General features: G+C 28.1%; 1 protein-coding gene across 7 annotated transcripts in view; it reads left to right on the top strand.

Moving 5' to 3' along the window:
* Nucleotides 1–12,504, top strand: part of LOC100159651 (alpha-1,6-mannosyl-glycoprotein 2-beta-N-acetylglucosaminyltransferase) — a 65,897-nt gene that overhangs the window by 50,828 nt on the left and 2,565 nt on the right. For 3 of the 7 annotated variants that reach the window (XM_029486713.1, XM_029486714.1, XM_029486712.1), the window contains exons 2-8: nt 5,704–5,859; nt 5,941–6,261; nt 7,584–7,796; nt 8,127–8,368; nt 8,508–8,653; nt 10,189–10,346; nt 10,535–10,639. In XM_029486713.1, the coding sequence (XP_029342573.1) occupies nt 5,941–6,261; nt 7,584–7,796; nt 8,127–8,368; nt 8,508–8,653; nt 10,189–10,346; nt 10,535–10,639 (1,185 nt within the window). In that variant the 5' untranslated portion in view covers nt 5,704–5,859. The remainder of the gene's footprint in view (nt 1–5,703; nt 5,860–5,940; nt 6,262–7,583; nt 7,797–8,126; nt 8,369–8,507; nt 8,654–10,188; nt 10,347–10,534; nt 10,640–12,504) is intronic. The other 4 variants (XM_029486715.1, XM_029486716.1, XM_008185939.3 and 1 more) reach the window with 2 other exon arrangements.

Here is a 12,504-nt window from a genome sequence, read left to right as displayed (position 1 = left end):
GCGTCATTCAAAATGTATTTTTTTTCTGTAAGTTCACGTATATATTTTCTAATGTGGTGTTGGCCACCGTAAATAATTTATTAGTGATTCACCTAAAAGTGGTCGTGACTTTCTGGTTGAGGATCCTTGATCATTAGAGAAATATATTTATACTCATAAAAAAAGAGGTTGGAAATCAGAAATTTCGAATGCAGTTTTTATTTGTACAACAATGTTTTTTCAAAAATGTCACCAACGAGATCATTGACTTACTAGTTATTTAATTTATATAATAAATAATAATACACTGATAACTAGAAAAATAGATAAATAATTGACGTCTGACGCCGAAAATACGTGGTTTATTCGATAAGGTATTTTAACTTGTACAATGTACACTGTACAGTTGTATACTTTATTCGTTTTGTTTAGGTTTTATTTATTTATGGCTTTGCAACGTACTTTTGTTTCACATTGAATAATATAGCCTGTCCCACCCTGGAAATGGTTTTAAATTATCGACTAACACAATTAAAATAATAGACTTTTTTAGATTCTGTAAAGTGCTATACAATATACTTTTTGTTGTGGTGAGTACACTTTTAGTTTTAGGGATTGTAGTGTAACTATTTTAAAACTTTAATTTATAGAGTATAGTAATGTCGTGTTATATTCTGTATAGTTTTGACAGGAATGAAAATTCAGAATAAATTGTATTTAAATTCTTTAATTTATAATGAAATTACCACAAATTAATTTTTTGCCACGTTTTTGTTCTAACTAAAATTGTAGATTTTTAAATCATGAAATATTTTTATACTCCGAGTGAAACAAGAGATCCATAATATTGGTTTTACTATGACTTCATCGTATTAATATTTTACGAAGTTATCGTAAAACTCTTTTTGAGGCTAAACATTTTAATTTTAACTTCTATATTAATTGGGAATTGATTAGGTACTCTAAATATTATGTGATTTTTAACAAAATTGAAACCATATTTTTAGTAAACCGAGTTTGGCTCAGAACTTTTTTTCATCACAATTCATGATTGTTTTGAAATTGGAAAACTCTCTAGTGTTTAACAACCATTTATTTTTATTTTGATAGTTTAAATTTTATTATTTATTACATAAATATTACATGATTATATTTTGTTGACATATACTAAACTAACGGTTTATCATGTATACCGGAAAAGTGTATTTAATTTGATGAACGACGACAAGTTGATTAAGGACACTAGATTTTGTGTTTAAATCGTAATTAAAATTCATAGGTACTTAATTTATGGTTTTTGTTTTTTTAAACTATTGTTATAAAAATAAGGTTTTCTCTTTTAAATGAAAAATATGTCATTAGGTTTTTGTTTGAGAATTACATTACTAAAGTGACGAGGAAAATATGTTCATAATTTGGATGAATTTAATATTTTAAATTATAAAATGTCAAGGATACAAATAACGAATTATAATTAGTTTAATTTTATTTAAAATTTAAATAGAAATTGGTTGTCTTTTATCATTGGAATTGTTCTAAATAGGTCCTTGAATTATATAAAAAAAAAAGATCATCATTTATTAAATATATTTATAGGTAGGTACTTAATAGCACCCTCGAGATTTATGCTTTTAAAAATAATAATAAGGATATATTACGAGGCTAAACGGTAACCACATACCAACACTTTAATTTTATACCTATATATTTTAACTGATTGATGTATTTTGTGTAGGTATTATTGGAGTAAATTAACCTTGTATTCAATCTAAAGATGATATTAATTGATATTCATTAAAATTTTATATTATTATTTTAAAATAAAATGTTTCGTATGGTAGATACTACTTATCAATAGTTGTTGAGTATTAAAAACTGTTTGAAGAAGTTCATATCTATTGAAAATCTATTAAGTTTATAAAAATTGAATATTACAATATTTACTCTTTAATAACCTAAAAGTAATAATAGAGATGACAGACATTGTTTAATTACCAAGTGCTTATAACTATAAATGATAGTGACTTGAATCTGGATAATGTATGCTATATTTCATATTGTATCTATTATCTTCAAAACAGTTTGTTTTCTTGTTAAATTTAGTTATTATGTATTAGTGAAAAATTTAATGATTTATTGGTTAATCTTTCGTTTGTTATTTAGTTTGTTTATTTACAATAATTAATATGTTTTATTATTCATTAATTAAAGTAAATTCTTTTATCGGACGTACCTAATTATTCATTATTTAATATAATACTAGTGTTTAATGAAAAATGTAACTTCTGTTACGTTATAACTCCAGATTTGATTTAATTGATGTTCGTTTAAGAGCTTAAATTGTCACATAAATTACTTAAAAATAATTGTTCATTCTTATGAATATTATATTTTGCAATCATAATACATTTAAGAAAAACTGTATCAAAGTATTTTAATTGTTCTGGAAACTTTTTATAAAATGTATTCTGTCTAGTCTTCTTATAAATATTTGAGATATTTTGAAGAATGTATAACAATGAAAATAATAAGTAAAATATACATAATTATTACTCACGTTGTTATAGCACTCACGTTGCATTAAACCTAACGAAATTTCTTGAGATAATCTTTTGAATTTTGCACTAAAAACTAATAAAATGCTAAAAAAAATATAAAAGTTTCACTTTTGAAATACTGTTACAATAATCGAAGTATATACTTGAAATGCATTTTCCTAGAGCACCTACCCCCCTAAAAGGCACTTTGCATTGAATTGTCCCTAATAATATATAACTTAATTATTTTAGAGATTTTGAAGCAATTTGTTAATTAATTTTTATTTTGTTTTAGTGTTTTACATAACACATTATTTATTATAGCTTTAAATTAGGTACATATGTTACACTTAGTATTAGTACTACAGTATTGCTTTTAATATATTTCTTAGCTGATATTAAAGCGTATATAGTATATATTATTTGATTGAACATATAGTTCAAAGTAAATTCAGGCTTTATATAGTTGCCAACTATATATGACGTGGGGCGTAGACGCGTGGGTTGATTAGACAACGATGTCGTCATAAATCCTCAGTATCGCTAACAAATAGTTAAGTTTACTCTTTCGATCACTATATTCACCTGCCGTAAGTTTATCGTTTTTATGTTTATTAAAAAAAAAAAAGTCATATTAACTACATTTTGCATTTAGATAATCAATTTTTGTCGTTTTTACGTATTCATATTACTTACGATGAAATTGACGCTCGAAACAGTGTTCTATTGGAAACTGAGAGGAGAAGAGCTTTATTTATTTATAATTTACCATACTACTACCTATAAACCGCGTGTTTCCTAAAATGGACAAGAGCAAAACTAAATTGAATGGAAACTAAGGGTAGCAAAAAAACATTCTCTTTTCTACCTAAAACCCCATAAATATCTCATTACGCACACTGCAACTTTGGCATGATTTTGTTATTGGTGGTTTTCTCTTTTATTTTTTTTTGTTCTGATTTGCCTGCCGATTATTTATTTTCCTTTCTTGATACATAACCACTATATCTAACGACTATAACTGTGATCGTTTAACTAACGACGTGAACGTAACGCGCTAACATTTCAATATCCGTAGTATGTACTGGTACTCAATAGTATGAGTATATATAAATTCACTGAATAGAATCATTGAAATTTTGATTCTTAGTATTACAACAATTTAAAAAAAAATAAAATTGAATATTTAGTTTTTTCTTGAAATACCTATATTATATATTATAAAGGGTATATTATACCCTTTATAATAGCCTTTAAATTGTTCAACAACGATAATTAAGTTTATGATAAAGTAAAAACTTTTTCTAAAATATAGGTACCTTATTATTCTTATGTGAAACACACAAAAATGAAAAACATTTTTATAAAATTGAAAATAAAAACAGATACTATAATGTTAAATTATAATAAATTAAATTAGGTACTTTAATCTAATTTCACTTAAAACGCTTATATATAGGTACTACCAATACTAAATGTTTTTCAATTTTGAACATTCATCGAATATATATGAGTATATTATAAGTACTATTAAAATTTCAAGTCTGAACTCTTAAGTTAAGATCTAATAATAAAAAAAAGTTAAAATATAACAAAAATTGCATTGTTCAAATTGTAAATCTCTAAAAAATTATAATATTATAAGTACTATTTTAATATTAACTTTTGTACATAGTTAACAAAACATAACAATAGGTTAATCTTATTGTTCAAGTACTTTAAGTAAAAATTACTTTATGAATTACTTTACAAAACTCCTTACCTATATTTTACTTTGTGGAATTGTATATTTACCAAATAGTATTTTTTTCATAGATATTTAGATTTGAATTCTCTCAAGTAATTATTACAGACATTTGAAAAGGTCAATATATTTTTAATCAGCGTTCAACATTCCGTGAAATGTCCTCGGTTTTTAATACAATGTTGATCGATGCATGATATTGCCGGATCGTCCGTACACGTTATCCGAACAGTTTGCCAAATAATTTCACTTTCCTGATTATTCAATGAAATACATCTTATACAGGCATATTTGATTCATTTCAACTAGTTATAGGTAATATAATCAATTTTCGTGTGATGTTTGTGGATCATTTGTATAAAATATAACATATTTGTTTTATCATTGTTTTAAATCATTTACTATTATAATATGTGTTGTGATAATTTTAGGTACACGCTACCTATAAAATGTATGTGTAATGTTAACGATCATATTTTGTGTAATACCTATGTTGGTATTTTGATATTGTGTGAATACTTATTAATATGTATGTAGGTATAACAATATTTAAATAGATTGGACGTATCTCGAGTTACAGAATATTGTATACCTTTACTCAAGTTTAGAATATTTAATCGTATATAATACAATATAATTTTTAAACACTATATAAATAATTAATAACGATATGTAATGTATTTTAAGTAGTACGATGAAAAGTAAGTTCTATATTAGAAAAATAAATAAAATTTCTTTTTTTAACTAGGTATGTATTGTGTTTTTAAAAAAGAAAAACAGGTAATCAAAGTGTTAATTAAACACTAAATGGCTATTATAATTGATCGATCGAATGTTGCACGTCAAAAAGTATTAATGAATCAACCATTGTGACGCTTGAGGTATTAACCCATAGTAGTTGACGGTCGATAATAGTGATGATAGTTAGGTGTATCCATTAATAATTTTTGTTTATATTTTATGATGAAAATCTAATAAAAAACTTGGTTCATACAATTAGGTTAAGTCCATATTTGCATATAAATTAGTTTTTAATGATTGAAAATCGTTTTACGGTTACATTTAATAATACAGTAAATTCTCGATTATCCGCAGAATAGGGTGCTAGGGCAACCACGGATAATAAGCAAATTCCGGGGTTAATCCACAAAATACAAATTGAAACAAAAATGTTATTAATATATTATTAAAAAAAAAATTATATTATGTATAGTATTAAATTGTGTTTATAAAAAATTTGATAAGTTCATGTTGTACTTTTATTTAAATAATCATATTGGTGCCCGACCACGTTACAATATAATATAATAATATATAACTTTTACATTTATTTTATTACAAAACTATGTATTTTATCTTCATAGAGACGGACTTTTGGTTGCCAATAGGGCATAGGCGATAACCTAGTGTAGGTAATTGTAATGTTTTTTTTTCCATTTTCAGAACCGGCATAGCACCGCGGACGTGCATTCAACGGATGAACCACTTTTCGATCCGTGTCCGTCGTTTTTGTGCTTTTGCGTTTCACATGCATTCAGGGTACACGCGAACAAATGGTTGACAAAGTGACCGAAATAGTCAATTTTGTAATGGCGATCGGTAGGATACCTACAATATATAATAATATGATACCTATATTATGATAACTCATTTTTTCTCATGATATCGTTTTAACATTAGATGGCGTGTTTATTGCCCATTACATATTATAACGATGCCGTAACTAATAATAATATACATATATGGTATTATAATATGTTCTGCGATCGTGTATATATAAATATAGACGTGGTGCGGACGCTGCGGCAGAAAATCATCGCCGTGCGCCGGAAGCTGGGCATCGGCGTGTGCTTGCGCACCGTCGTGTTGATATTTTGTCTCACGTTCTTCTGGGTACAGATGCATATGTCTGACGTGGCCGACAACGAGACGATACAGATACTGGCCAAGCCAGACGGACTGCTAGATGCTAATGATTCCATGTTGCAACTGGTTCCACAGGTGCGATTTATATACATACGAACAATAATAACATTATACCTACCTGCATTTCAGTATACAGGCCTTCGTGTTCGTAATAATACCGCGTATACACTATAATAAACATGTATTATCAGAGTGTAACATTAATCCTCATAGTATAACATCTGAATTCAAATGGTTATGTATTTTAAGTTCATAGGTTCAGAGTGATTAAAACGAATATGTATTAAATTTGATCCCCGGTATTTAGGTATTTATAATTTATAAGTAAGTGGTCAATGTGGCTTTCATCTGACTGAAAAACAACTAATCGATATAGTCAAATTTGTCTCATACTCGCTCATACATATCAGTTATTAATTATTATTGATTCCACCGATTTCTTAGCACATCTGTATTTAACGTGTATGGTGATTGGTGGCATGCACACAGTATCTTGAATGAAATATACATAATATTATATCATCACCAAAAGTAGGTAATCATGTCGCTTAAGATTTTTCTTAAAAACTAACAGGAAAAATGAGTGGTTCACATTTCAAAAAAAAAAGAAGTAGGCATCTACAACAGTGGTTCTTAATATTTTATAACGATGGCCTCCACATATTAAACCCAAATAAATGGCGACACACTTTACATTAAGATTTAAGACCAAATATGGTAAAAATACGTTCAAACTCTAATTTTTTTTTTTTTTTTGGTTAACACAGTATTTATTTTGATGCCAAAAATATAATAATTTATTACATTAGTGTTCTACAGCCTTACCCTAGATTAAGTAATCTTTCTTATGATGAAAATTGATTACTCTAATTCATATTCACTCTGTATATTATATATTATAATATAATCCGTTTTGTGCTCTTTTAATGATATAGACACTAAACTATACTGCACTATATCGGATATTTAAAGTCAAACCGCAGATGCATATACGCTTGTTTAATTTCATTTCCCCTGTACGATATAATATTATATCGATTTTAATATATGCCGCATAGTAATCGTATGGTTCGACGTTAGTAAAGTTGTACGTGTATGCATATAGTATTGTACACCTGACCTATGATAGTATATATACTATATAATATATACATTTAACAATATATGTATATACGTCGTATCCAGTGGTGGATTTAAAAGTTAAATGTCAGCGGATACAGCAGTTTATTACTCTGTACAAAACCTCCGCTATTATTAAACCAACATTTAGCAAGATAAACTCGTTGGGATCCTTTGACTAAGTGAATGCGTGCTAAATTTTGCGAAAAACGTATTCTTCTATTGTTCGAATTTTTTTTTGTCTTTTAATTTCGTATTCGCATATTTTATGTATACAGCATTTGCACAAGTACTTGGTCGCGTTGCCCCAGCGTGACCGTCCGCACCAGGCCATACTGCCCGGAAATGCCAGCGAACACATCGCGACGGCGGTCAGTCTGAACGCATCCGAAATACGACGTCTGATTGATCAGCAAAACTCCAAGCAGGTCGTTCTCAACGAAGACGTATACGGCCCGTTACAAAACGATTCTCTAATCATTGTCATTCAAGTATGCAACTAAATTATTTGATATAATAATATAATACATTATACATTTATAAATGCGAAGACGCTGAGTGCATACTTGTGTATTATAATTAATTCTTACAGTAATTCCGTGTGTGTGTGTGTGTGTGTGTGTGTGTGTTTATTGTTTTTAATTATTATTGTTGTCATTATCATTATTAACTACCTATACATAATATAAGAACGCCGGTCTATCGAAAAATGATAGACTGTAATGATATGGTATTATTGTAATATTGTCATAAATCATTTGTGGCCTGTATACTGTATATGTCGAACACTATTTATCATTGTTATTATTGGTTGTTTTTAGGTCCACACGCGTATTATGTACCTTCGGCACACCATAGTGAGTTTGGCAAGAGCGCGAGGCATCGAAAACGCGTTGCTAATATTCAGTCACGACCACTATGACGAACAAATAAACGAACTGATACAGATGATCGACTTTTGCAAAACCATGCAAATATTCTATCCGTATTCTATACAAACGCATCCGGGTTCGTTTCCCGGTGAATCTCCGGAAGACTGCCCCAGAGACATTGCCAAATCAGAGTAATTATTTCAATAACATTTATTATTTATTGTATAATATATGGAAATATTGAAAACGCTGCACCCTCATAATTCATAAAATAGTTATTTTCACGTGTGTTTCTTTTTTTCTGTTTTTGTTTTCCATTGCGGCAAATAGTGCGATTAAACGGAAGTGTATCAACGCTATGCATCCGGATCAATACGGTCATTATCGAGAGGCAAAATTCACCCAAACCAAACATCATTGGTGGTGGAAAGCAAATAGAGTGTTCAACGAGTTGGACGTCGTCAGTAATTACTCGGGTATGTAATGGACTTGTCGTTTCCCTCTGTAGGGCGTTGAATGTGTGGCGAGTTTAGTTTAATACATTGTGTATTTATACCTATATATTTTAACGGCGACCGAATACTATACGTTAGTTCATTTTTGTCGCGATAGTTTTGAAAATATCAATATATTTATATATAATGAACAAAGCATGATCATTGGGCATTGACCACCCCCACTTTGCATTTAATAATGAATTTATGCAAATTCTGATTATTTACTCAATTTAAACTCCTGTGGGTTATGACAATGTCCTTTTTTCAATTAAAAACTAACCTTATTTTATCGTTAATCATGAATCCAATGAATTTGTTGAAAATGTTGATGTATTTAAATCAATAATGAGTTGTTTCTGGATTTGTTAAAATGTATAAATTAAGAATAATAGTTCTACGTGATATCCACATGTGTTATCTCCGTCTTAGAAGTGCGTAACATAGTAAATTATACGCAAAGCAGAACATGTGTAGCTCCGTTAGCTTAAAAATTGGAGTAAATTGATCTCTTATAAAATCTAAAGGTAAGATTATTATCTAGACAACCTCATGGACTTTTTATTATATTTTAATTTTAAGTGAGCTATGAGTATTTTAAAATTGTAAATCGTTTGTACATCTTAAAATACTTATAACTCGCTTAAAAATTAAAATATAATAAAAAGCTCACGAGGTTGTCGAGATAATCTTAACTTTAGATTTTATAAGAGGTCAATTTCTCTAATTTTTAAGCTAACGGAGCTACACGTATTCTGCTTTGCGTATAATTTGGTATGTTATGCACTTGTAAGACGAAGACAACACATGGCGGGTATCACGTCCTCTTAAAGAAGGTTTTAAAAACTATAAAAGCTAAATAATATATTTTTATCTAGTAGGTAGTTATTATACTCGGAAATTGTATTATTTTACCTTCCAATTGCACTAATTAGATTCACTTTCCCATCGAACAAGATACTGTTGAAGAAAATCTAAGCAGTTGTCCTGCCCCAATCGGTGATGAAAGACACAAAAATAATTTTAAAAAATACTGCACATTGTAAAATCAATACATTCTCGCTCCGCTCAGAATCTAAAAAAGAAGTTGATATCGCCACAGGACACTTTATATTTAAAATCTCATAAGTGACATGGCCGAGGGGGCTCGATAGTAGCAATTACTAACAATGTATAAGCATTATTGTGAATTATCTACTCGTTTTTGAATAAATACTTTAATGAATGAAAATACGAGTATGAACATGATTGGTTAATCACTCGGTATATTCTATACTTCATAATATACTCTGTCATTCTGACTATTGCAAGTTATAGAAAATACTATAGATTTTCAACTATTAATATTTTTCTGTGATAATTTCTCTAGAATCAAAAATAAATATCATTAGGCTTTTCCTGTTAAATTTTTGTTTGTGAATACATTATTTTGGGGGTTGTCCCGACGCCTAAACATCTTTACACTTTTCACGAATTGATTGAATTACATTTCTATATCATTTACTTTTCATTTTCAGGCCCGATTTTATTTTTGGAAGACGACCATTATGTAGCAGAAGATTTCATATACATGTTAAAGTTGATGGAAAAATCGTGTAGCGTAGCGTGTCCGCAGTGTAGTATGTTGTCGTTGGGAACATACTTGAAAACGTATAATTTTTACGGAGAAGCAAAGGTGCGTTATAATATTTTAATATTTACATACGTAATATAGTATGATAACCTTGACCCCGTGAAATGTATGTTGAATATAATATGGTGTTAATTGATAATTTTTTCATTATGACTGCTGCGGTTTTGGATCAATTTTGAAACACACACAATACATTACATAAATGTGTAAAAATAAAATCGACATTGTAGAAGGATATTTTAAGGGTAATACGTCGACAGCAAATATTTGCTGCAGAATTAACACCACCGTCTTGGAGTTTTAAAATAGTTCCTTCATTTTCACATTATGATAAGGTTGAACAGTATTCCTTATTTGTACCTACATTTGTTTTTTTTGCATGTATATATTATTATCTAATTGTATTAATAACCCAATTTTAGTTTCCGTAATTTTTCCCATCATATACCTGTCAAAAAAATGTCTTCTTTTGATGTTCGACATAAAAATATCTGCATGCACATTCCATTCATGCCTACCTACTTTTAACAAGAAATCGCTACCTATTTAATATAATAATTATTCTCTAATCCAACGTATTTCTTTAATAGCTTTTCTCCCGGTTGCAATTTTATTACTTTTTTCATCTCATTTATAGAAAATTGTGCAACGTGTATTAAAAATAATTCAGAACGCAGATTGCTCAGGATTATTTTTTTTCATGAGCATATGTACTATGTAGTAATTTAGGTGCATTAACCTTGAACTGTTGGTTATTAGTTAGAAGCCTCCATGCGACTAGCCTGCCATGCAGTTTTTCAATACGTTTAATTTAAGAAATAAGGTAAAAATTATTTCTATCGGCTATCGATCTTAATGAGTTTTGTGCTAATGGTAATTTACTAAATACTATTGATTTGTGGACACATATCTAACCAACTAAATAAATATAACTGTTTAAATTGCATTACAATAAGCCACGAAATTATTTCACCAATTTATTGATGTGGGTGTGTATTTTTTTGTACCTACCTACTTAATACATTTTAATGTCTGTTTTGCACGATTAATAATTCAGAGTTTAGAAGTGGTCATAGTGATTAATAATTTTAATTTTCTCTTAAACTGGTTAATCAAACTACCTAATTAAATTTTTTATATTTAATTGTTATTTTATAGATAATAAGACACAGTAGGTATAATAAAAATCAATAAAAATCAATTAAAACACAATTTAATTAATTTCTATTTATTAAAATTGCTGAAAATATATATTTGCATGTTGCAACATCCATACAAATTGGATGGTATAATAATTATAAAGGCAATTAAAAGTACTAAGTCTATTACTTGAAATAAACTGAGTTAATTATATTATTGATAAATAATTTTTGAGTACACTTCAATTAATTTTCCAGAAAAATAAAACGATAATGTACTTAATGTTTAATATATATACTATAATATAGAATACCCGATAGCTTAACAATAAAAACCAAATTATAGAAATAAGTAATAACCATACTGAACTTAATCAAGTTGAAATATGCTTACAAAGTAAATAATATCTTTAATCTTAAGGAACTTTCAAATTTACCGAACCATTATTATTTATTTTATTTTTTTGAAGTTTAAAATTTTAAAACGTGATTACCTTCCGATTCTGTATTTTTTTATCAAGCATGGTTAGGCAATTCTTCAAATAGTTCTTATCATCCAGTTATTCATAGTTTTATACTTTTATGAGAAATTGGTACTAACAGTTAAATGCCAAAAAAAATGTTGATTATTGGTATGATTTATTTGCTTGCTTAAAGTTGTGTTGTTTATCATTAAATAAATAATCATTAAGATGATGTCAGCGCACTATTCGTTTTCTCTCTCTGGCCCACGTGCAACATAGACAAAACGCATTTACGAAAAATCATTTTTTCTATGCGTTTAAATAATCTTAGAGTAAAGTCACCTATTACAAAAAAGATAGAGAATAATACTTTTGAGGGAATGACATATCGATTTGTCTAAATATTGTCTCAAATCAATTTAAACATCATTTAAATTTACAACATTTTTTTATTTATTTTGAAAGAAGAATACAAAGTCAAATAATAATAAAATATAAGATCGATATGTCATTCCCTCAAAAATATTATTCTCTATCTTTTTTGTAATAGATAGACTTTACTCTAAGATTACTTAAACGAATAGAAAAAATGATTTT

Source organism: Acyrthosiphon pisum, chromosome A1 (genome assembly GCF_005508785.2).
Source record: "Acyrthosiphon pisum isolate AL4f chromosome A1, pea_aphid_22Mar2018_4r6ur, whole genome shotgun sequence".
Lineage (NCBI taxonomy): Eukaryota > Metazoa > Arthropoda > Insecta > Hemiptera > Aphididae > Acyrthosiphon > Acyrthosiphon pisum.
Note: the sequence above shows the minus strand (reverse complement) of the source record. Positions and strands in the feature narration are given on the sequence as shown.